Genomic DNA, 26,682 nt, shown 5'->3' on the forward strand with positions numbered 1-26,682 from the left:
TCCCCTCCGCGCAAACTGGGGCGGAGAGGCTGGAGGACTCCGCCCCTCGCCGCTTCCCCCAAGTGCGCCGCGATAAAGGCGCCGGCTGGCTCCCTCCTCTCCTCCCCGTCGGCTCGTCCTTCCCGCGGCTGTCCGGTCCCTCCGCAGCCATGGTCCTGAACCCCGTCATCGGGAAGCTGGTCCACAAGAGGGTGGTGCTGGCCAGCGCCTCTCCGCGCCGCCAGGAGATCCTCAACAACGCGGTGAGTGTTCCGCCTTCGCTGCGCGCCGGGGCGGCCGGCCTGTGCGCTCTCGGGGCGGCTGCACTGGTGGAGACTTCACGTGCAAGTCGCCTTGAGACAGTGGTTTGGAAGGCGATGGATAAATTTCTTGTAATGATATTAATAAACAGCCCATCACTGCATCTTGGCTGCTTGGAAAAGCTGCACCGCTTGAATTCCTGCCTCCCAGGTTGACAGCTCAAGAGGGAGAGAGGGAGGGGACGCTGATAATCCCATTGGCAGCCACTTTCTTCCCAACTACTTATCAGGAAAAAATTATGCAAATCTGCGGTTCTGTCCCCCCCCCCCAAAAAAAACCCAAGTTCATTTTGTGGCAACCCTACTCTGAGCCAGGGCTTAATGTGCTCTCTCGCTCTCGCTCGCTTTCACTCTCTCACACACAGCCTCTGCTTTTGGTCCTGGGAAGCAAAAATGAAGTGCTCAGGATATATTAGTGTCCTAAAATCCTACTCGGCATGTGTTGGAGCTACTGCCCCAGCCACAAATAGCACACCTGTCGTTTGGACGAGCCTGTTTCAAAGGGGACAAAAAATGTCAGTTATTGGGGTGGGGATTCAAAAGCAAGTTCTAAAGAAAGGAGCAAGTTTTCACGTTCATCTGGCTAAAAGTGCCGCGAGGAAATAAATGGATGTTGAGTGCGATGGAAGGTTCATGTCTGCAGCCTGTAAAATAGTTTATGAGATGAAATGAAGGTGCTGTTGCGCAAGTTCACCATGGCTTGGACTCAGACCCAGGATAGCAGGCTGCACTAAAGACAGCTCCCACCCCACCCCCCACAACGTTCCAGGGGGAAGAGGAGGGGGGAAAGACAGTGGCACAGAGTGCAGTGAGATGGAAGATCCTCAAAGGTGCATTCAGGCATCTTGAAGTCTGAAAGTACTTGATCCACTAGTTCAGCTGTGTAATTTGCTCCCAGTGGAGGCTGCGATGGTCACCAATTTGGCTTTAAAAGAGGATTAGACAATAGATCATGCAAGGATCCTGCTATATCAGACCAATGGCCTGTCTTAAGCCAGCAACCTGTTCTCACAGTGGCTAACCAGATGCCTGTGGAAAACCTGCAAACAGGATTCAAGCACAAGAGTGCTCACCCCTCCCATGATTTCCATCAACTGGTGTCCCACCGTGCCTCCAGAATCATGGAGGTAAAGGCTTTCAGTAGCCTCTAGCCAGTTCAATAGTCCCTCCAACAGGGCCTTAAGCAGAGAGCATCCACATAGCCTTCCAAGTTTTGCAAGATTTATTGCTGAAATAACTTAGTGTCTCTAACAGGGCCTCCGGTTTGAAGTTGTTCCCTCCTGGTTCAAAGAGACGCTTGAGAAGTCATCTTTTGCAGCTCCTTTTGAATATGCCGTAGAGACTGCAAGGCAAAAGGCACTTGAAGTGGCAAACAGAATGCATCTGGTAAGCCATATACGTACCTCCATTGTCTGAGATGATGCTTTAAAAATGCTGTCAAACTCTTTGCTGCTGCTGTCCAGATCCCTGCATCTTGGTTTATTGAACTTGGTTTATTAACAACAAACTATTTAACTACAAAAGTGCATGAGTGTTTGAGATGGGGCACACAAAAAATTAGTTATGTCCATGTGACATTAGGTTGACATTTACATGTAATCTGTAGTGCAGTAGTACAGGAAGGCTTCCTGTTCTAGACAGTTGTGCACTAGTGATGGGACAAAGCAAGTGCCCTGTCCTCACTGAGCCCCCTCATGTGACACCTTTTGCTGGATGAGTTAGCATAACTGTTTTACTTAATGGTTGATGGGGAAGCTGGATGCAGTCTAAATCAATTCAAGATTGCTTCTATTTTGCTAATTCCCCACTTGGTGTTTAATTTCCCAACTGTTAGTTTAAGCTATTGCTAAGGTGGAAAACTGAACAAAATGCATTTTTATTTTTTCAGAAACATCTTAGAACACCCGATGTCGTTATAGGGGCAGACACCATAGTGGTAAGTCATATATACCAGCAGCTGAAAACTAGAATCTCTCTAATTAGCAACTCTTGTTTTATTCATGCACGCAGTTCCTGCTTTCACTCGCAATAAAGAAATTCACTTATCCAAACAGAAAGAATTGTTCCCAAACCTTGCTACACACACCACTGATTCAGATGTCGGAACAGCCAGAGTTTGCCTCTTCCTTACTTGTTTGTGCTTTGCTGGTCGACGGCAATCATTTTTGGGCAGAAACCAAGGAGAGAGGGATGGGGAAGAGATCAGACAAATCAGAGAGCAGAAGGGATCACAAATCAGTTTTTCTTTTGTCTCTCTTTTGCTGATTGGCTGCAGCCAATAATGGAAATCGTCAGGAAATAACGGAAATTGTCAGCTTGTCATGCAAACGCTCACCTAATGAACAATTTCCTAGGAACACATTTTGTTCGGAAAGCGGAAGCTGCATGTTCTTATAATTGCACGATAGAAATTGGGTATGCCAAACCATCCAGCCCAAGCTTCCATCAATGTGCTTTTTTAAACTCTAGGGTTTAAACAGCTCTTTCCTAGACTTCCTGCTTTTACTTGTGCATGGAATTAAACGCTTATCACCTGCAGTGTTTACTTTAAGCGCTTTGTACACAGACAGAAAGCAAAGTAGCTAATCATTAATATGTAAAAATATCCCAGGGTGAAAAGGAGTTTAAGAGGGGAAGGACTGTAGCTTGAGTTGTACTGTAGATACTTCAAATGCAAAAAGTCCAGAGCTGGATGGTAAAAACTCCTGTCTGAAATGCTGGTAAACTGCTAACAGTAAGTGTCAACAGCACTGAACTAGATAGGCCATTGTACTGACTTGGTATAAAGTAGCTTCCTGTGTCCCTATTTCACCTCAAGTAGCAACTCTTCTATGGGAGAGAACTAGGCTTTCCCTTGACAAGTGTGTGTAAATATACGTATTTAAATATATTTATTTCCATTTCAGACAATAGAAGGACAAATTTTGGAGAAACCAGTGGACAAACAAGATGCATATAGGATGCTTTCAAAGTTTGTACTTCAAATCACTGCTTATTTCTAACCATGTATAGTAGTATACTGCCTTTGTTGGCCTCATTTGTGGATATGGAAAGCAAATGAAAAATTACTTGATTGGGATATTCCTTTCAGTTGCCCCTCATAGGAGTGATAAGCATGTAGTTTCATTTGTTGGGGAAATGCATCTATTACTGTTACCTGCATTTCTTGTGTAGTTATTCCCACAGCTCGTAACAGGCTAGCTCTGTTTCAGATTAATCTCTGGATCGCTTTTTAAATCTGCTTGTCAGATACAACCATAAACACACCTGTGTGTGAATCACAGCAGGCAGGCCGTGGTACATTTTTGTGAAAGCATCAAGCTTTTCTTTTAATTCATGCTTAGACCTACTGTTCTGCGTATTCAAATTGGACATAGTTTGACCATGGCTATTTATTGCATAGTTGAGTTTCCTATAAAAGTTTCTCTTGCCTAGTCACACATTAGAAGAGAACGATATGTTGTTATGTGTGCCGCTTGGAGAGTTTCATGATTAAGTAGTTTATAAATCTAATTGTTAAAAACATAAAATGAGACCGTGCGTCCATCAGAGTCAGAGGCAAGCAACCCCAAAGTATAGATACACATCAGTTAGTTTTTCCCACCAATGCTTAAAATTTTCATGTACGTTTTTCATTTAGATAAAGGGGGAAAGGCATCATTTTGTGCCTGTTTCTCCTTGCCTTTTTCAGGTTTTCAGTAGTACTTCAGTTCAAAGGTAGCAGTGTAAACACAATCCAGCCAAAGTCAAGCACTTTGAAGCCCCATTCAATTCGGTGGGAGAATAAAACAATCAAAGTGAAGTACCTAGCTTTGCCTGGTTTGTAAGGTTATAAAATCGAGTATATTGCCAATATTGCTACATCATAAATGAGCAGAATTTGTTTGAAAAACAAATTCAAGTGTTAACTTGAATTTGTTTGAAAAACAAGTTAACACTTGAATTTGTTTGAAAAACAAATTCTGCTCATTTATGATGTAGCAAGAAATTTGTGAAAATTGGCTGCAACCTAAATATATCTTTTTCCCTCGCAGGTTGAGTGGCAAGGAGCACAGTGTTTTCACGGGTGTCGCAATTGTTCATTGCAGCAGTAAAGGTAATTGGTAAGAACGAATACAGATGCTTGTGGCGAATCAAAGACTCACTTGACCCTGTAGCCTACTTACTTGTCAGTGAAATCTTCCCCAACCTGGTAGCCTCCAAATGTTGTTGGACTACAGCTCCCATTAGCCCCAGTCAATATGGCCATTAGGGTAAGGAATGATAGTATTTGTTGTCTAACCTCATTTGAAAGTCACTGTGCTGGCCCCAAGGGTTTGTCCATGAAGCGAGGTCCAAGTCCAGTCCTGGGTCTAGGGGTCCAAAGGAGGTCAATCCGGCGGGGAGCAAGGCAGGGAACAGGTCAAGGTCCAAGGCAGGTTCAGGCACAAGGTTGCAGGTTGAGCACACGCTTGCAACTAAGTTGCTCACGCAACTTGGGCTGGGTCTGGCTGGCTTTTATCTGGCCCTATGCTTAGGGCGGTCCCGATCCTCCGGAGACTCGCCTCTCCTCCGGGCCTGGAGGCGAGCACTCCTCCTGCAGACACTTAACTCCCTTCGCCTCTCTGCCCTGAGCCTCTGTAGCTCAGGAGAGGATGGTGGGTTACTGGACCCAGGGGATGCCTCAGCTTCCTCTGAAGAGGCTGGGAGTGGAGCACCTGCAGGCAATAGGTCCTCCCTCCCATCAGGAGCCAGAGCAGACTCTGCTGATGCCTGCACCTGGGGATCCAGCACAGGTGGGGATCCTTCAGGCTCAAGCCCTGGCCCCGGCTCAGCTGGTTCTGGAGGCGGGGAATCCCGTGCAGGCTGGGAACCCTCAGGTTCAGCATCAGAGTCTGACTCCCAGGCCATCACACCATCCCCCCTCCCAGGCCCCCCCCTCAACCGAGGGGCCGGACCAGGCTTGCTGGGGTAAGCTGCATGGAAATCACGGAGGCAGGCAGGTGCGTGGACGTTTTCCGCTGGTTCCCATGAACGATCCTCAGGCCCATACCCCTTCCAGTCGATGAGGTATTGGAGCTTCCCCCTGCGGTATCGTGAGTCGAGAATGCGCTCCACCTCGTACTCAGGCTCCCCCTCAACCAAAACTGGCTGCGGTCGTGGATTGTCTGGGTGGAACTCGTCGGGCGGGGCGACTGGACTAAGTAGGGACCGGTGGAATACTGGGTGAACCTTGAGCGATGGAGGTAACTGGAGGCGAAACGCCACCGGCGACACCTGAGCAGTGATGGTGAATGGGCCGGCAAACCGTGCATCCAGCTTTCGTGAGGGCCGAGAAGGATGCAGGTGACGGGTAGAGAGCCACACCCGATCGCCAACATGGAGTTCTGGCCCCTCCTGACGATGTCGGTCAGCCTGGGCCTTGTATGCGTCCTTTGCCTGGCGCAGTTGCTCCATCAATAATTGTTGCTGGGACTGAAGCTCCTGAAGCCAGTCTGTCACTGCGGGGACTGCGGAAGCTGGCAGCACGTCCGGGAACAAACGAGGATGGTAGCCGTAGGAGGCCTGGAACGGGGTCTGCTGGGTGGAGGCATTCACTGCATTGTTGTAGGCGAACTCCGCCAATGGCAAGTGATCGACCCAGTCATCCTGCTGGAAACTGCAGTAACACCGGAGGTACTGCTCCAGCACCGCATTTGCCCGTTCCGTCTGGCCATCGGTCTGCGGGTGGTGGGCCGAAGATAGACAGACCTCCGTCCCAAGGGTCTGGTGCAGGGCTCGCCAGAAGTGGGATGTGAACTGGACGCCGCGGTCAGAAACCACACGCTCGGGCAGGCCATGCAGGCGGAAGATGTGCTGCAAGTACAGTTGAGCCGTTTCCTTAGCTGTGGGTATGGACGGGCAGGGGGCACAGTGCACCATCTTAGTGAAATGGTCCGTGAAAACCAGAAGGCAGGTACAGTGACGAGATGGGGGCAAGTCCACCACAAAGTCCAGCGAGACCGTGTGCCAGGGACGCGGTGGGACTGGTAATGGCTGGAGCAGACCGGGGGGTCGCCCGGTAGGACCCTTGGCCCGCCGGCAGACATCGCAACCAGCAACATAGCGTGCCACATCAGCCTTCAGGCGGGGCCACCAGAACTCCCGGCTTACCAGATGGGTGGTCCGGTACCGCCCAAAGTGCCCTGCTGCTGGGGCATCATGGGACATCTGGAGAACCTCAGCCCGCAATGGTCCTGGTGGGACGTATAGACGACCCTGGTGCAGCAGTAGGCCCTGGTGCAGGGCCAGCCCCGGATATCGAGGGCATGACCCGTCAGACAGTTCCCGGAGCCGTTCCTGTGCCCAAGCGTCGACCCGTTGCTGTTCTCGCACCCGAGCCTGCAGCGGTTTGGCCTCCTGAGTGGCCAGGAATGTGGCTGGTGGTAAGATAGTCGTCGGTACTGCCTGCTGTACAGTGTCTGCGACGTCCTCAGGTTTCCGGGACAGGGCATCCGCTTTCCGGTTTTGGGAGCTAGGGATGTAGCGGATCCGGAACTGGAACCGGGAGAAAAACAGCGCCCACCGGATCTGCCTTTGGTTCAACTTGCGGGTGGTCTGGAGGTACTCCAGATTCCGGTGGTCCGTTCTCACTTCCACCGGGTGTCGTGCCCCCTCAAGATGATGGCGCCAGACCTCAAAGGCCACCTTGATGGCCAGTAGTTCCCGCTCCCACACGGTATAGTTACGCTCCGCCGGAAGGAGCTGCCGGGAGTAGTAAGCGCAGGGTAACAGTGGCGCATCGGGTCCGTGTTGCTGAGACAGGATGGCACCGAGAGCCGTACTGGAGGCATCAGTCTCCACCACGAAGGGACGAGAGGGATCAGGGTGCTGTAAAATAGGCGCCCTCTGGAAACAGGCTTTCAACCCCTGAAATGCCACTTCAGCCTCCTCATCCCAGGAGAAGGGCGTCTTGGGGCGCAGCAGTCGGGTTAATGGGGTGGTGCGATGAGCATAATCTGCAATGAAGGTCCGGTAATAGTTGGCGAACCCTAGGAACCGCTGTAAGTCCTTGCGGTTCCGGGGCGCTGCCCACTCTCGAACCGCAGCCACCTTCCCAGGGTCCATCTGCACCCCGTCAGGGGAGAGTCGGTGTCCAAGGAAGTCCACTGACCGCTGGTGGAACTCGCACTTGCTGAGCTTGGCGTACAGGCGGTGCTCCCGCAAGCGCTGCAACACGGACCGAACATGACTCTCGTGACGGGCTGGGTCACGGGAATAAACCAGAATATCATCTAGGTACACCACCACGTATTTGTCCAGCAAGTCCTGGAACACGTGGTTGATGTACCGTTGAAACACGGCGGGCGCGTTGCATAATCCGAACGGCATAACCAGGTATTCAAACTGCCCATACCGGGTCCCGAATGCAGTCTTCCACTCGTCCCCAGCACGGATCCGAATCAAGTTGTAGGCCCCTCGGAGGTCCAGTTTGGTGAACATCTGCGCCCCCTGCACCCGCTCCAGCAATTCTGCAATAAGGGGCAAGGGGTACCGGTCTGGGATGGTGATCTTATTCAGGGCCCGGTAGTCATGGCAGAGGCGAAGCTCCCCACACTTCTTCTTAACGAAGAGTACAGGAGCGGCAGTGGGTGAGGTAGAGGGTCTAATGAACCCACGTTCCAGGTTCTTGCGAAGGAAGTCCTGCAAGGCTTCACGCTCTGGCTCCGAAAGAGAATATAGGCGGCTCACAGGCAGGGGCGCCCCAGGCTGTAGGTCTATGCCGCAGTCGAAGGACCGATGAGGCGGCAGCTTGTCTGCTCCCTGTTCCTCGAACACGTCTAAATAGTCCTGGTACACGGCAGGGAGCGTTGACACAGCCTGCCCCATGGGGGCAGCCGCTACTAACTCGGACTGAGCACGGGAACCCGGGTCTGGGAAGCGTACAGTCCGATTGACCCAGTCGATCTGAACATTGTGTGACTCCAGCCAGTCCATCCCAAGCACCAGGGGAAACCGGGGCATGGTGGCAATGTCCAGGGTTCGCACCTCCCGGTGCTGCTGGTAGCACAGGACCAAGGGCTGGGTCTCCCGAGTAACAGCGCCCGAGCGTAGGAGCCGTCCGTCAATTGCCTCCACCTGTACTGGTTCCGGCTTGTTCTGAAGCGGCACCTGATGCTGAGTGGCGAAGGCAGAGTCCATATAGGAGCGGGTTGCCCCCGAATCCACCAGAGCGTGGGTGAGAATCCAGGGCCCACCGGGGGGGTATAGACGCACCGGTATCATGAGGTGTTGCAATTCCACTGGTGAGGGCCCATCATGCGATGCTTGGGTCCCCAGGTAGCCTGGGCCATCGGCTACTGGGGTTGGCAGTTTTCCCTGCGGCTGGCGTTTCTCAGGGCAGGTTCGGGCGTAGTGTCCACTCCCACCGCAGTAGAGACACAGGTTCCCCTCCCGACGCCGAGTCTTTTCCGAGGGGGAGAGGCGAGGCCGCGCTGCCCCGAGCTGCATCGGCTCCTCCAATGACTCAGCTCTCGCCACGGAACTGCAGGGAAGCACCGGCGCCGGGAGCCCGGAGTGCCGGCGGCCCCGGGCCTGGCGACGGTCCTCCAACCGATCGTCTATCTGCAGACTCCGTTGGATGAGGGCATCCAGTGTGGCAGGGCGATCCAACGTGGCCAGCTGATCCAGTATCTCGTCTGAAAGTCCCTCGAGATACTGGTCCCGCAGGGCAGAGTCGTTCCAGGTCAAGTCCTGCGCCAGCAGCCGAAATTCCGTGGCGTAGGTGGCCACTGTGGACTTGCCCTGTTTCAACCGCCGAATTGCCCGATTGGCTTGACTCCCCTTCTGAGGGTTGGCGAACGTGGTTTCCAGATGATTGCAAAACCCCGTATAGTCTGTCAGCAAGGGGGAGTCTTGCCGGAGCAGCGGCAACGCCCACTTGGCCGCCTGGTCCTTCAGCAAGCTGATCAGGAAGTGCACCTTGGTGCGGTCGTCAGGGAAATCCCGAGCTCGCCCCTGAATATACAGCTTGGCCTGGGCGAGAAACATGGGAAAGCTGGCTGGGGACCCATCAAATTTCTCTGGCAGGGCCACTGGGTACTTGCCAGGAGCTGGGGCGGCGGCCCCAGGAGCCGGTAGGGCATCCAAACGCTGCTGAAGCGCCGTAACCGCATTGCTTAGCTGCTGCACGGTGTGGGTCAAGGCCTGGTTCTCCTGGGCCAATGCCACTAGCGCAGCCGCCTGGTCAGCCATGGCTACTAGTTCCTCCCGAACGCACCCCAGCGAAGGGGGAGTGTGGGTGTGGCGTGAGCAAACTGTGCTGGCCCCAAGGGTTTGTCCATGAAGCGAGGTCCAAGTCCAGTCCTGGGTCTAGGGGTCCAAAGGAGGTCAATCCGGCGGGGAGCAAGGCAGGGAACAGGTCAAGGTCCAAGGCAGGTTCAGGCACAAGGTTGCAGGTTGAGCACACGCTTGCAACTAAGTTGCTCACGCAACTTGGGCTGGGTCTGGCTGGCTTTTATCTGGCCCTATGCTTAGGGCGGTCCCGATCCTCCGGAGACTCGCCTCTCCTCCGGGCCTGGAGGCGAGCACTCCTCCTGCAGACACTTAACTCCCTTCGCCTCTCTGCCCTGAGCCTCTGTAGCTCAGGAGAGGATGGTGGGTTACTGGACCCAGGGGATGCCTCAGCTTCCTCTGAAGAGGCTGGGAGTGGAGCACCTGCAGGCAATAGGTCCTCCCTCCCATCAGGAGCCAGAGCAGACTCTGCTGATGCCTGCACCTGGGGATCCAGCACAGGTGGGGATCCTTCAGGCTCAAGCCCTGGCCCCGGCTCAGCTGGTTCTGGAGGCGGGGAATCCCGTGCAGGCTGGGAACCCTCAGGTTCAGCATCAGAGTCTGACTCCCAGGCCATCACAGTCACCAAGTTGGGGGGGGGGGACTTTAGTGTTTGCATGAATCGGAAGACTGCCGGAATTTGGCTTTTCTCTCTTTGTTCACACTGAGGAGTACATTGGGTGATATCCAACTAAGTTTTACTCAGAGTAGATCCATTCAAATTAATGAACATGACTGAGTTAAGTCCATTAATATTTCAGTGGGTCTGCTCTGAGTTGTTTATCATCCACTGTTTTTAGAGGAGACCACTTTGGGATGAATGGAATTGCTTAGAAGTCTTGAGAATTAATTTTGAAGTGGATGGATATCATACACCCCAGCCCAAAGGGTATGTGATGGCACCTCAGTGGCTTCTGTAGCGGCTTGTGGCATCTGCTGGGAAACATGCTGGAGATTCTGGGTGGGGACCAGAACTGATTATCCGGATAATGATAACATTTCAACCTGAACAAGCTTTTCTCTTTTTAATGCAAAACAAAGGCTAGTCCCCAAAGAGCTGCACAACTCATTTCACATGCCCAAAGGTTGGGGGGGGGGGGTTGGAATTGTTTCTCAAAAGGGAGCCCTCCATACCCAAAGGCTACCCATTAAAAAATAAAATAAAAAACGAAGCATGTTTTTAAAAGCAGTTTGTAATGTGCCTTTAGTTCAAAGGAGAGAGAGTCAAAAGCCTAGTTGAGTATGCCCGATCCTGTGTAAAAGAGTTCGTAGTACAGCTGCCATATATAACTTATCCCACTGTTTTGCATTTTCATCCAATTTAAATGAATAAGTGAGCCTTTGGAAATCATGTTTTGTTTTTATTAAACTACGCATGCTGGTACTGAGGAGCATATTATTTAACGCCAAATTATGATGTTCCTTCAGTCTGTAATAATGTTTACAACATGCTTCTCTTCCACTATCATTTGCACCAATCTATGCTGCAGCTATTCAGCTCACTGTATATTGCTGCTGCCTACAGAATGTTAACAAAGATCTCCACTGCAGATCTCAGTACAGAAGAACATCCTTGACTTGAAGGGCAAGAGAAATATAGAGCCAGTTTTCAATGGATTGGATCAAATGCCTCAAACAATATTTAGAGGGATATTTAAAAACTAGCATCTCATTTCTTTGAAGTAACTGGAAGGACATTTATGTGTGGAAGATCCATGTATTCATTGCAGCATAATTTGGATTTGGATTTGGATATGCAGGGCTACTGACTGCAGTGTAACGTATTCATAATAAAAATGCTTTAAAACTGCTGGTGTTCATCAGATATGTCATTTTTTAAAACCAGTGGTTTTTATTTTTCTAGATAATCAGCTAGAGACTGAAGTCACAGATTTCTATGAAGAAACCAAAGTTAAGTTTTCTGCACTCTCCGAGGAACTCTTATGGGAGTATATTCACAGTGGTGAGCCCATGTAAGCACAATAGTTGGGAGCAGATTTGAATGCAGACCTAATCACTCTAGATGGCTTGTTGTGGGGGGGGGACCGGCTGTTTGTGTAGCACATGAAACAAAAAGAGAGTTTAGTCTGGGATTATGCAGCATTGCCCAAATATGTTTGGTTTGTCATCTAGCAAGATTGAGAGGGAACAGTTTTAGATTTTGAGGGTGAGGGCAGGAAAAAAGTGGTAGCAGAATTCAAAGGCCTACTATATGTTAAAGAATGAATGTGGAAAACGGGATATGTCAAAAGCATTTGTTTATTGCCTTTGTTTATTCTGCATCATAGATATAACGCTGTTATCAAGACAGCCAGTCTCTCTCTCTCTCTCCCTCCCTCCCCCTCCCTCCCTCCCTCCCTCCTTTTTTATCTTGAGGAAAGCTGGATTTGTGCCTTTGATGTTTCAGCTTTGCAAACATACTTTAGTTGTATGTGACAGTCATACAGGGGAGTGGAACAAATTGCCAAAAACATAGGTTCTCCTGAAGAATAACTACATGTGGCCTGAAAATCAAAGTGAGGAGGGGCTTGCCCCTCATCCTTCCTAAATGTTACCCTGTACATTATTAAACATGATTTGAACATTTAGGCCAGGGCTGGGTCTTTTGGAGCCTGTGGGTCATTATTACAGTCATACCTCGGGTTGCACTCGCTGCAGGTGGGCGTTTTCGGGTTATGGACTTGCCGAACCCAGAAGTACCGGAACAGGTTACTTCAGGGTTTTGGCGCATGCGCAGAAGCACTAAATCGCACTTTGCACATGCGCAGAAGCGCCAAATCGCAACCCGCGCGTGCACAGACGCGGCGCTGCGGGTTGCGAATGTGCCTCCTGTACGGATCACAATCACAACCCAAGTGTCCACTGTATATTTATTTATTGCCTGCCTTTGTCCTGATGGGACTCAAGGCGGCTTATCTCTCTTGGGTTATTCTTCCACCAATCACACACATACACATACAGTACTTCATTTTTCTGTGGGGTCTGGGTGAAAGTCTCATTCAGTAGAATTAAAAACGGGCCTGTTGAACTTACATGATTTTTCAAGGTCCCCAAAAAACCAACATCACATTGGGCGATGGTTTAAAAGAAAACTACCTTGAGGCATACCAGATGCCCCATCCTGACTATAGTTTTCCCTTCTGTATCAAAGGCCTCTGAGTTTTTGGAGGCATCACAAGGAACTGCTTTAGGAAGGCAGGGAGCTCAGAATTCCTAGTGCCTGTGAACATCTCACTTATGTTGGTGTCTGCGTATCATATCTAGGTGACTAAAGAAATGAGATGCAAATGGTTGCTAACTAAGTTTTAGGTATTGCTATTTTTGCTGGTGGGAAATTCTGATTTTTTTGTGCTCAAACTAGCATGTTTTTAAATCTTTGTTGAGAGCATGTGACTGATCAGAATTGTGTCATTTGCATAGTAAATGCTAGGGATTTTTAGGATGAACTTCAGTCTTGCAACCGAGAGAGATGTTTCGACTACAGATGTTCAGGCCTTGATCTTTCTGTGCAAATCAATAAGCAAATGCTGCCCTGGCATAGTGTTTGGGAGGGATTGGCGATGGATTTAGCTGATTTCCTTCCTGCCAGGATTTTGTGGCTTGCCCATAATTAAACTGGTGTGCTTTAGACGGGTCAAAAGTTCATGAGATCTCAAAATGAAACAGAAGTCAATCAGCCTTTAAATGGAATGACCCAAACCCTCTGGGTTTAGAAATCAGCCTCAGCATAGCACATTAGGGCCTTACAGTTCTGTCTGCCCGACTAGAACAAAGGGAAAAGGTCTTTTGCAACAATAATTTAGGAGAGCTTACGGTATGTGTTCTCCACAACTGAATTTATTTTTAGGTGACCGTTTTTTAGTGTACCGTTTCTTCTCCTTTTGTGAGCAGTGGAAAAATCCAAAGGGCTTCCTGGATTTATTGCTTTCCATTAAGAGTAATGAAACTGTGTACTGAAAATGATTTATCTACTCCTCTAGCTCATATCACCCCATCCAGCACAGATATAAAAATAGATGTCTGCTTATGTATGTGGATATGAAGCAGAAATTTGGGGGTTCTTAACACTACATTCTTCCTTGAAGGAGAAAGCAAAACAAGCCACACCTACTTCTAGAACACTATTATTTTTCTCTTCTTAAGCAGTTAACATACCAGCTAACAGCAGCGTTACTTTGCTGAAGCAGAGTTCAGTGGCACCTTTAAGACATGTTTATGTGTTAGAAGGATGCTACATTGGCCCTTGGGTTTTGCTGAGCCTACTAGTCACTGAGCAGGGAATTAGAAGCATTATAAACCAAATCCAGCATTTTGAATTGTGCCTAGAAGGCTATAAATAGCTGTGAAAGCCCTATATACTATTACGCCAACAGATGCATTCTTAATTAAGCCATTTGACTGTTTTCTGCATCTGGGCTCTTGAAGGCTCCATATAGTATTATGGGTTAGCAAAGAGTCATAACGAATGTCCTAGGTGCTCTTGTCACAGAGTTGCTGAAGTTAACCAGGTTCAGACAATAACAACAACAACAACAACAACAACAATATACTATACCACCCAAGGGACGCGGGTGGCGCTGTGGTCTAAACCACTGAGCCTCTTCGGCTTGCTGATAAGAAGGTTGGCGGTTCGAATCCCCACGATGGAGTAAGCTCCTGTTGCTCGGTCCCGGCTCCTGCCAACCTAGCAGTTCAAAAGCACGCCAAAAAAGTGCAAGTAGATAAATAGGTACCACTCCAGTGGGAAGGTAAAAGGCGTTTCCATGCACTGCTCTGGTTTTTATGTTCCATTGCACCAGAAGCAACTTAAGTCATGCTGGCCACATGACGCAGAAAAACTGTCTGCGGACAAACACCAGCTCCCTCGGCCTGTAAAGCGAGATGAGCGCCGCAACCCCAGAGTCGTCTGCAGCTGGACTTAACTGTCAGGGGTCCTTTACCTTTTTTTTTTTAACTATACTACCCATTTGACTGGGTTGCCCCCAGCCACTCTAAGCAGCTTCCAGCAAAATATAACAACACAATAAAATGTCAAATATCTAAAACCTCCCTGTACAGGGATGCCTTCTAAAAGTCATATAGTTGTTTATCTCCTTGGCATCTGATAGGAGGGCGTTCCACAGAGAGGGCGCCACTACCAAGAAGGCCCTCTGCCTGGTTCCCTGTAACTTTACTTCTTGCAATGAGGGAACCACCAGAAGGCCCTCAGAGCTGGACCTCAGTGGGAGTGGAGATGCTCCTTCAGGTATACAGGGCTGAAGCCATTTAGGGTTTTAAAGATCAGCACCAACACTTTGAATTGAGCTCAGAAACATACTGGGAGCCAAGGTAGATCCTTTAGGACTGCGGTTATATGGTCCTGGTGGCCGCTCCCAGTCACCAGTCTGGCAGCCACATTCTAGATTAGTTGTAGTTTCTGAGTCACCTTCAAAGATAGCCCCACATAGAGCACATTGCAGTAGTCCAAGCGGAAGATAACCAAGGCATGTATCACTCTGGCAAGACAGTCTGCGGGCAGGTAGGGTCTCAACTGGCATGCCAGATGGAGCTGGTAGACGGCTGCTGTGGACACCGAATTAACCTGCACCTCCATGGGCAACTGTGAGTCCAAAATGCAACACTAGTTCATGAGTCCCAGAAGGCTTAAGATGTGTTTTTCATAAATGGCTGCCCCTTACACCACCTGAATTGCTTTCGAACTCAAGGGAAGTGTCAGACAGTTTGATGGTTGGGTCAACTTCACAAAGAAAATACAAGACAAAAAAATCTACTGGGCTAGCATAAGCTCTTTATTTGGTTCTCTATATTTTCAGATCCTGGACAAAATGTTTAGCTTTTGAAATACATAATACAGCATAACTAAGTGAAATTAAGATGCCCGATCCTTTTCCTCCCAAGTGCTGATTCAAATTTTTTTTAAAAAACTTTCTCTCTAGGGACAAAGCTGGTGGCTATGGGATCCAGGCACTTGGAGGAATGTTAGTGGAATATGTTCACGGAGACTTCTTGAACGTGGTGGGGTTTCCTTTGAATCGCTTCTGCAAAAAGTTAGCAGAATTGTATTATCCGCCCCCAAAGCACACCATCCATCACATAAAGCATGACTCTATCCCTTCAGTAGAGACTTTTGAGATTCTAAGTGATGGGGAATGTGACTCTTCGGATAATCACACACAGTTTGAAGGTGCTAAGAAGCAAAATGGTGGTGGAGTCCCTCACAGCCCGGAAAAGTGCATAAAGAGCAGTCATTCTTGCAACACACCTGTGGAAAGTCAGAATGGAATAATAGAAAATGCAACGCAATTCCCATCTAAACTCACTCACCTTCTGGATGGCTTCAGAGCATCGAAGGTAAACCAACTTTTGTTCTTTTGTATATAGATCTGTAAAAAAATTTTTTGCTAATTTTATGGAATGTGGCACCTGTGGGCCTGGGGAACGTGCCGGCATTTTAAGGACAATAACCTGAACTCCAGAGACCTTGAAATAAACATGTTTTATTCTGTTTGTACAGGTTTGTCCATTAGGATAAAATGAATTTTTAGTGAACAAGGGTATGTTTACAGCTGCAACTCTTTATATGCTGGTTCTTACATTTCTTAGTGGCTCAAATACTTGGTCAAGGGTAAATAAGAGATCTTTTGTGAAGATCTGAAAGCAGCCTGAGATGTGTGTAAATACTACTACAAAACTCTCCCTCTGTTGCTGCAAATGGGAGGTGGCTGTTGACACGACACAGAATCAGTGCCCTAACTCATCATTGCTACACCCAGTATGGGCTCTCTTCTCTCTTCTCCTACCCTACTTGGAACCGCAATGAGGTAAATTGAAGCGGGTCATTAATTTTAAAGAAAAAGTTGACATTATCACTTGTCTCCACTTGGTTGTTGTGCAAACCATCATATATTGTCCAAGTCTATTGCTGCAAGTCTCGGATTCAATCCAGAATTGGATGGAAGGTGATATGAAAGACTTTTGTCTGAAGTCCTGAGCCCCTGCCAATCAGAATAGACAATTCTGGACAGATAGAAAAAAATGTCTGGCCTAGTTATACCAGGCAGCTTTAGCACAGAATGAAAAATAAATTGGCATCTACTGACGCACTGACAACTGCTTCATAGTTAAAAATGCCTTTATAGACCACTTGTTTCTCTTTAAAAATATATTTAGATTCTTCTGTTGTGAATGCTTGGCAACTACACAATTTTTTGGATACCCTCAGTATTCAGCAAGGTACATTTTTAGAACACCTGAGTATCTGTTCAGCATTAAAAATGTTAAGCAGCCATAAAGTCTTGTGAACAGGTGTCTGGTTCAGCCAAGGCTAGCAACCATCATTTCCTCTGTAATATCCTTACCATGGCTTGTCTTTTGATTGGTGTCTGGAACAAACTGACAGAAGTGACAGTGAAAGAAAAATCAGTAAACAGTTCCACGTATGCTGGTTTTCAAGTGACTACCGTTTGTCTACCACAGGCACCCCCAAACTCAGCCTTCCAGATGTTTTGGGACTACAATTCCCATAATCCCTGACCACTGGTTCTGTTAGCTAGGGATGATGGGAGTTGTAGTCCCAAAACATTGGGAGGGCCGAGTTTGGGGATGCCTGGTCTACCTTAATCTCTTGGATGTTGTGATCAAGAACAAATTTCAGCAGATGAACTTCCATCCAGAGTAGTGCAGCCCAAAGTGGGACTTAGTAGCTTATGAATCGCCTTGATTAGTTTTTCTTTTAGTAATCAGTGTACATTTCATGTCCCCAGGCTTTGTTTGTGGCATCTAAGCTGAAAGTATTTGATATTCTGAAAGATAAGGGCACCTTGACATCCATGGAAGCTGCTAATAAACTTAAAACCTCAGTGTGTGGCACAGAAAGATTACTTGATGCCTGTACTTCTCTTGGCCTATTGGACAAGAACCATCTAGGTGAGTCTTCTTCTCTAAAACAGTTGGGGGTGGGGAACGAAAAGGAACTTGTAGCAGGACCTTAATGCAATTGGATTGTTGGCTAGACTATGGACACATGTAACGGAGAAGAACAAAAAAGTGTGTCTAGAGAAATGAGTCAAATATGATTCCCAGATGAACTTAGCACAGCCTTAGAAAAAGCAACACTTAAGGCCAAACTACTCTGGTGTCTGCGACTCCCTTTTTTGTTTTTAAATAGCAGCCATGGGGGGCAGGGATTCCTGATCTTATTCAGGATAGCAGGAGGAGAAGCCATTTCCTAAGTTTCTCACAAGGTGTCATTGCCTTCAAACATGCTACACTGGCATTTTTCAGAGATAAATCACAGCTTGGTGGGGGTCTTATTTGAAAAGAGTGCGTTTTTAAGGGTGCAGTGTCGTTTTCTTAACATCACATTGCATCTTTCAGTGGCAAGGAAATGTGCAAACTGATTATAAGAAGCAATTATAATATTGGGTTTAATTAAATTCTTTACTGAGCTGTGAAACTCTTGCAGCTGGTTAGGTTTAGCTTAATGAATTGAAAAAAGAGACACTAAGGAAATAATACGGATCTTGCAAAATTCTCTGTCTTCAAAGGTTACAGCAATACAGATATGACAAATTTATATCTAGCATCAGATGGCGAATGTTCACTTCATGACTACGTTCTCTACTGTAATGACCACACATGGCCTCTGTATAAAAATTTGGAGTTGGCAGTTAAAGAGGGGACTCCGCTGAACCAAATATTTGAGAAGAAAGCAGAAGATTGTATTCAGGTAGTGTAGAATCCACACATTCTTTATATAGAGTTTTGGTTTAAAACATTACATGCTTTGGAGATGGTCACTACTGGACAAGTTTAACTTTCATTTTTTGATTGTGAGCTGCCACAGTATGCTCAGGAATTAATTTTTTGAAGAGCTGGGTGCCTATAATGCAACTGGGGTCCCTGCTGTGCTGGAAAATTACTTTGAGCCAGCAGAGCCATCCATAAGAAGAAAAGGGAAGGTGGCAATTTTTGTCAAGTCCCCCTTCCCATTCAGCTCTCCTCACCACCTGCCCTGGTGTATGTTGTCCCAAACTTCCAGAGCTGATGTTCAAGGGATGTGCAAGGAACTGTAGCAGGAACGGCAAATCTTTGAAGGTCACCTCAACCCCTGTTTCACCTACAGAAGACTACTGAATTAAATAGCTTTCTGTCAGAGGAGGCACACAAATTGGATACAGTCTACAGACCAATTACACAAAATATTATTATTAGATTACACTTACACACACACACACACACACACACACACACAGTGGTACCTCGGGTTAAGAACTTAATTCGTTCTGGAGGTCCATTCTTAACCTAAAACCTGAGGTACCACTTCAGCTAATGGGGCCTCCCACTGCCGCCACACGATTTCTGTTCTCATCCTGAAGCAAAGTTCTTAACCCGAGGTACTACTTCTGGGTTAACAGAGTCTGTAACCTGAAATGTCTGTAACCCGAGGTAAAGTTAAAGGGAAAGGTACCCCTGACCGTTAGGTCCAGTCGTGGACGACTCTGGGGTTGTGGCGCTCATCTCGCTGTATAGGCTGAGGGAGCCGGTGGTACCACTGTATGTATGTATGTATGTATGTATGTATGTATGTATATGGCTTGCTACACATTTTAATACTGGCAGCCAACAAATGGGCTCTTCTCACCCCCACCCACCCAGTATAGTACCATAAGGGCTGGTATATGTTCATTTGCTAATGCAAGTAAAGTTTCTATCTATTAATAGAAAACTGCCAAAAATAATCCCAAAGTCCTATGCTGGTAAGGTTTAAGCAGTGGACAAATAAATGCTTTGTGTAAACCACTGTAGTAATTAAATTGAGAAAAATACCTGACTCTGAATGGAAGCTAAAATCAAGGATTCAATGTCAGATCCTAAAATTAATATGATCTGCAAACTATTTCCCTCCATCACTTATTTGAAGCTCTTGGGCAATGAAGTGCAGCCCTAGCTTAGTTCTTACTGAAGTGGGAAACTTTGTTGGGCTGTACCACTTCTGCCCATCACATGGTAGAATGCCCCCTCCTGTATAACAGAAGACCACCTATGTTTATAGGACACCGTCATGTTAAGGAGATCTTCTCCCTGTCATCTAGTTCTTAGGTGTGGAAGGAAGTTTTATATGGAAGATCATTCGAAAACCATATGAGTTCAGAAACACTCTGGGCTCTTACTTACTTTTTCCAAATGAATTTTATTATAATTACCAACAATAATTTTATTTACACCATAGTGAATTATCAACAGCAGCAAATAGTTGTGTAAGGGGATCTTAATGTTCTATATAGTGAATTCAGTGAACACTGTTTTCTGACATGATCCAGAGAGTAGACTTCTCTGTTCTGCTCTCTATTGACATGGTCTTCAGAATAATCTGAAATGTTTGAATTATCACTCTTAAATTGGGAAAGAAACTTACTTTTTGTGGTCATATTAAGATTAATAAAAATAAATATGACACTTCTCTTTTGTGTGGGGTAGCTGTGGCTATTTCTTTTTTAGGATGAAAAAGCAAGTTGTTTTCATTGTCTTTTTTTAACAGCTCTGCATATGTTCTGTTTATATTCTAATTCTTTTGAATGAGCCTAGAAACTTGGGTCTGCTCTGTTTTTAAGGATTTCTGTTGCCAAACTACAGAGGCGAAGCAACGTTTTATGAGTGCCATGCACAGCATTTCCAAACTAACAGCAAGAGATGTAGCCGTGGCTTTTGACCTTTCACAGTTCAGAGTTGCGTGTGATTTGGGAGGTAGGAATTCCAACATCTGGGTGCAATGATGGAAAATTTCATTATAATTCCTGTTGTCATTGAATATGTAATTTTCTATTATTTGTTTCCTCTTGGGTATCCCTCCTTATAACTTTGGTCCTATTATAAACGTTGAACTTCAAAGAGAATCCATGGAATAGATAAGAAAACTCTCTTTGTTTTCTTGTGGGTGTAGTTAAGCCTGTTCATGGTTCACTTAGGCAAGATAGGTAAATTTTAAATACAGACTTGATGGTAGAATATCAAAGTACACATGAAGCTACTGAGATGGAAATGCAGCCATACTTTCTAGAATTAACAACAAATGCATAGCAGCTTGGAACAGCTCAGTGTTGGGAGTACCGGTAATTTTTTGTTTTCAGAGAAAGAGTGGTTAAGATCTTTCTCTGAAAATCTTACAGCCTGACAACCACCATAAGCAAATCTCAGTGGTTGAGGATGTTATGATCCATACAACCAGCTTAAATGCATTTTCTCACTTCTAAAAGAAAATATGTGATAGCATCTTGCAAGTTTTATAATTAGGCAGATTTTAATAGCTGCTGCTAGGTAAGCACTAAGTGCTAATATCATCAGAAGTAAATTTTAACTAAATGAGGAACTAAATACAGGAGCTATTGTGATAATATTTTGCTCTCTTCAGGTTGCACTGGAGCTTTAGCTTATGAGCTGGTCCATATCTACCCAGAGATGAAAGTCACAGTATTTGACCTTCCAGAAATCATTACGAGTGTCTCCAGCTGTCAGCCTTCAAGACAAAACCCAGCTCAGGTTTCCTTCATGTCAGGTAAACATACCTCTTAGGTACAGTGTGTATAGAATCTTGGCATATGTGGATACAAATGAGGCTTATCACAAGGCAAAGTTTGTATGTTGAGTCATCTTTGCCTTCCTTGAATACTCAGTTTCTTGTGAAAGTATTGTTGGTAAAGAATATATATGATGAACATTTGTGTTAAAGGGCTACTTATAACATACAGGGTGCTATTCAACTAAGTTTTACTCAGAATAGTTCCACTAAAATTAATGAACATGACTGTTAGATTTATTTCAAAAACTAACTTGGTATTTGGGGTATTGATGTATATATAAGGCTACTGAGATGAGGATATGTTCATTCGTTTTAGAATTGATGAAAATGCATTTTTCAAACAGGTGACTTTTTCAAAGATAATCTTCCGAAAGGAGACCTTTATATTCTTTCACGAGTTCTACATGACTGTTCAGAGGAGAAGATTTCCACACTCTTTAGCAAAATATATGCTGTTTGCAAGCCAGGTAAGATTTGACTGCTCTTTCCCCTTTTCCTTTGTATCAGTATATCATGAAATAAGTTTATTTTAGCACTAGTGAAAAGGGTCATTTCCCCAAAGACTCTGTGCAAAATTAAATATTACAAGAGAGTGTAAGGTTGCTATTACACGTGGTCACCTCTTGTCTGTGTTTTCCCCTATAATGTTTAACTCCACACAAAGTCTCTAGGGAGAAGTGTCCTTTTCACTGTAAAATTGCAATAAGTATTGTATCAAAGGACAATTGCAAACATGTAAAAGTTGAATATTAGCTCTTAAGAACCATTAACATTCTTCTAATGACAGTTTGATTAGAGCTTCACAGAATGGTTCACCTCTGACATATCTTAAGTTGCACTCCTGTGCACACTTGTCTGCAAATGAAACCAGTGGGACTTCTGTTAAACACGCCTAACTTTGTGTGTTACATATTTTGTCTTCTCAAAAAAATAAAATAAAAAAAAATTAGAGTGATTATGATGCAGGGAGATCACTTGCTTTCTCTCCAACCTTAAAAAAAAAAAGTGTGTGTGTGTGGGGGGGAGATTATATCTAGACATGCTGATGTAGACTCCAGAGCTGGAAAGGAAACAAATACAGCCAGTAATTAAAGCAGATTTTTACTGCCCTGCACAGTGTAGTGAATGAAGGAATGAATGTGATAATGAAGCCTTATATCACTGGCACTTTATTATTTTTAAATTTCAACGTTAAAGGCACTGGAGTGGTACAGTACAAAGCAGTGAGTCTCTTGAATCAAGAACAATATATTTAAAACTAAATCTTCATGTAAAAGGAAAATGTTAGGGTCTGTGTCATCACCAAAAAGTGATACGTATCTTCAAAGTGCCTATAGCACTTCAGATAGCAATGTAAATTTTGAGGAATGTAAATTTTAAGCACACCCCTCTCGCTGCCCACAACAATTAAACAGCTGTAGGGAATCAGGATTTTCCCACACTAGGGGTTCAAGTAAAAGTTGGAGTGGGATGAAGATGCTATTGGTGCTGGGGAAAGGATTGAATTTCACACACACACACACATGCAGCAATCCCAGTCCTGGTGAGACTCTTTCCTGCAGCAGTTGCTCTTTTTAGTTGAAACTGTGTACATTTCTAGTTTAGCTGCACAAACACCTCTAGACAGATAGAGCAACTTTAGGAAAATAAACAAATCTCTTGGCTCTTAATAAAATAAAATAAAATAAAATAAAAACCTTCCTGTAGAGCAAAATAAGACAATATGCTAACTTGAAGTTAGAAATTTATAACTAAACTGTGTTGTTGCTTGCTTTCTTTCTTTCCTTTAAATGCAGGCAGTGCTTTGCTGGTAGCAGAAATTGTGCTTGATGAGAAACGAACAAGCCCTGCTAGAGCTGTCCTGCAGTCCCTTAGTATGACGGAAGGCAAGCAAAGAACTGGCTTGGAGTATAAACAGTTATTGGAGAAACACGGATTCACCAATGTGCAGATTAAGATAACAGGAAACCTGCTAGATGCAATTTTGTGTTTTAAGAAAACATCTACCCATTAAATTAGATGGAGCAAGTAATTTGATTTACTGCCACCATCAGCTGGAATTAGTATAGATGTTTCTGTTTGGGGGTTGCACTAATGGTTGTTCTGTTACAGTCTGAACTGTGCATAAAAGCTTGTCCTACTTTTGTTGATTAAAACAGTACTAAGAAAATCCGGTGACCTATTTTTTTTCCTGTGTGGAAAATGCATTGCTTGCCCCTTTATATAATTTATATAATTGATGGCAATTTAGTTTCAAATTCATGCTTATTTTTTCCTACCATGTGCTCCTTGCAGCCACTCTTTAAAACTCAGGAAACATAAAGGAAACAAGAGAGAACAAACTCTGCATAAAGCTACAGTTCCACTAACTTCAGTGGGACTACTATGTAGTTTCTCATGTAATCTGTACAGTTTTTGAAAGGGATAGATGTGTATTCACGGCTGTATCAGATATTGTCTGTTTGTGCAAGGTTAAATGTGGCACAGAAGAAGAATCCAATGCAACAGTAACACTAGCAGAAGCTTGTTGCCCAACAGTTTGTGTTATTTATTGTGCAACAAAGTTGCCAACAACCAGCTCATACATTCTCTTGTGCAACAATGTTTCACTAGTGCAGTGTTTCTCAAACTTGGGTTCCCTAGTTGTTGTTGGAGTGCAACTCCCACCATCCCTTGCTAGCTGGACCAGTGGTCAAGTATGATGGGAGTTGCCCAACAACAGCTAGGGACCCAAACTGAACAAGTATAAGTGACTTAGCAATTTGCTGTGAACATCCATGCTAGGTTTAGTGGGCATAAGATAAACTACATCCATATTTGGAGTGGGTCAGCATGGAATAAAACTTCATACCATAAAATATCCCGCTCCATTTCAGTAACAGCATTAAAATGTGTATATGGAGGTGGGTGATGAGGGCCTCCTCCCTGGTCCAGAATAATTTAGTTAAATAAAACTTCAAGAAAAGACATGAATACATATTTCTTTGATTTTTTTAAATGTCTTTTCAGAGAACTTGAAATGAATTCAATCAAATGTTCTCAGTGCAGTATTCCTTCCCAGTTCTCTGTAAAGAGAAGCTGTATAGAGAAATGACCATTTTTATTTAAAACAATAGGTATAAATTACCTTCTAGATCTGCCAAAACAACTTGTGACTAGTTCTATTGTTTTGTGGGTTTCAAAATATGATTCTATACACAGTTTACTTTGCTAAAATTGACTGGAATGGGGTTTTTTAGGGGAGGCATGCAAGTTTTTTCTTTGACCTCTGGTTCACCCCCTGAACCATGCTATACAATCGTTCAGAATACTATCTCCTTTCATCTGATCAAAGGAGGAAGGAGAGCTACTCAAGCTGACTATAGTAACTTTCCAAAGACTATCAGCAGGTGAGTTACAGATTTTTATTTTCTTGAGCTAATCTTGAAACCATAAATACAAAGCATTAGCAAAGTTCCTTCATACAACATGCAATGTGCAGAGCAAAGGTCTCCCTGATGAATCAAACAAGGAACACTTTATATTGTAACCATTTAATTTGCATTTCAACCATATAAAATTTCTCCTAAAAGTTTTTTTTTTTTTTTTACATTGTGTTTCCTCTCTATGTGCCCTCATGTTCCACATGCAACTTATATATCCAGAATGTGTGGTGGTACTTGCTTGTTTAATCTATGTGTCAAAAACTTAGTTCTTAATCCTTTTAAGATTGTTCAAAGATATCTAAAATGAAAGTTTCCAATCAGTGTGTTAACGATTTAAGTTCCAAAAATGACTTATTACCATATATTTGCATAACCATTTCTGAAATAAAAAAAACAAGCCTCCTGATACTTTTACTATTAATACAAAAGGAGTCTCTTTCATTCTTTGAAAAGCACTATGCAAATTAGTGAAACTATAAATTATCATTGTTTACAATTAGCGTATTTTTTTATTTCCTCCATCTTTTGAAATCACTTAATCATTTCACTGTTAGTGCTAAGTAACAGTCAAAGTACCAATTCATAATCTCAACAAATCAACAGTTTTTGATAAATTGTTTTTACCTAGCTATGTTTACTCAGAAGGCCCATTGAGTTACGGTAAATGAGACTTTTTCTTGGTAACTGCAGCTTTCAAATAAAAAGGTTGTTTAGTAGTTTGGCTGCAATCCTGTGTTATTTTCTAATTATGAAGCCCCATAAAACCAATGGTACTTCTGAATAAATAAGGGTTTTACAAAAAATTGTGAAAGCAAGCTAACAAGTGAAAATGATAAAGCTTAAGCCAAGCCCATCTGCTGATGAAGATAAAGTATATGTGCTTACGGTAATTAAAAATAGTGAAACTTTGAACCATCCCAGCTTGTGGAGCAGGGTGGAATCACAGCTCAGTAAAGCAGTAACTGTCAATGTGAATGTGTACATATTTTAATATGTAAACCTGCAGCATCTTAAAGTCTACAAAGACGCATGCCATGACAATAAATTCATTAGTCTTCTAGCTGTGCCTCCAGACGCCCTTGTTTTGGCTGCTACAGACTAACAGGCTTGTCCTCTGGAATATATAAGGAAACATTACATACAAAAGGGAAATATCTAAGGACTTGCAACAATTATATATGAAAGTGCAGTGTTTCATAAGTGATAACGCTGTAATCTTTCTACCCTTCCCTGTCATGCCCTGTTGAAACAGAAGCTGTCAGGCCTCAGCATTGTTTCCACTGTAATATTAATAGTATAGGACCATAATCTAACACGGATGTAATATACGGATAGACTCTACAAAGCAATTAAACTGCAACACTGTCATGCACAACGGAGTCTACTAACATTAGGGATTTCAGAGTGCTTTCCTGTAATGCGTTTAGAACCCATTTCAATTTTGCTCGTTCAAGCCACAGGATGAAGTTACCTCCAATCCAGGTTAAGAGAGTCCTGATAAAATAGCCCACGATAACCAACAGGGTGAATTTATGGCACAGCAAGCCTAATGCGGAATCTTTTCCCGACCAAACGCACATCGGGTACACAAATTAAGTCCCGGCGAGTTCAATGGGATTGACCTCTTGAATCTGGTGCTGCAACCTCGGGGCATAGCGGGGATCAGGCCCGAGTCAACATGAGCCGGGTCTGACTTCGTGCCAACTCACTGACATAACGGCCCATGATGCCCGCGCTTCCGCTCATCCCCCCCAGCAAAGCACTTAGAGCGCTCACACGTTCACTTTACACGGGAGTATGTTCGCTGTAACTCCCCCGCGAGCCACAACGGGGATATAGCTTCGACGAGGACCGGAGCCCAGTCATAACACCCACCGGGGTCCGCCATTCCAATTTAATAAAGAATAATGATAATAAATTCACTCAACAGCTCTTCATGGGCGGTTTTCCTGGGCAAAGGAAGCGCGTCAGGAGGCCGCCTCTTCCTCCACCGGCGTCTGCAAGGCCGCGAATCCCTCCTCCTTGCGGCTGCCCCGCCAATGGAGCCCGGCGGGCGGAGCCTCTTGAGCCGGCCATTTAGCTCACGAGC

The 26,682-nt window shown here is 45.2% G+C and overlaps 1 protein-coding gene and 1 long non-coding RNA gene across 2 annotated transcripts; one reads left to right on the plus strand and one right to left on the minus strand.

Moving 5' to 3' along the window:
• Positions 1-48: 48 nt before the first annotated feature.
• Positions 49-23,338, plus strand: ASMTL (acetylserotonin O-methyltransferase like). The gene is made up of 13 exons (XM_033147483.1): positions 49-242; positions 1,554-1,685; positions 2,188-2,235; positions 3,206-3,270; positions 4,334-4,395; positions 11,455-11,563; positions 15,527-15,941; positions 17,354-17,516; positions 18,137-18,318; positions 20,204-20,336; positions 21,001-21,144; positions 21,513-21,635; positions 22,965-23,338. The coding sequence occupies exons 1-13, from the start codon at positions 150-152 to the stop codon at positions 23,180-23,182; spliced, it is 1,887 nt and encodes a 628-aa protein (XP_033003374.1). The 5' UTR covers positions 49-149; the 3' UTR covers positions 23,183-23,338.
• On the minus strand, positions 15,513-26,661 carry LOC117045916. Its single transcript, XR_004426489.1, has 3 exons — positions 26,522-26,661; positions 15,915-15,973; positions 15,513-15,628 (listed from the first exon to the last, which is right to left on the minus strand). It is a non-coding gene; the product is annotated as an uncharacterized LOC117045916 (long non-coding RNA).
• Between the last annotated feature and the right edge of the window lie 21 nt (positions 26,662-26,682).

This window comes from Lacerta agilis, chromosome 4 (genome assembly GCF_009819535.1).
Source record: "Lacerta agilis isolate rLacAgi1 chromosome 4, rLacAgi1.pri, whole genome shotgun sequence".
In the NCBI taxonomy this organism is placed as follows: domain Eukaryota; kingdom Metazoa; phylum Chordata; class Lepidosauria; order Squamata; family Lacertidae; genus Lacerta; species Lacerta agilis.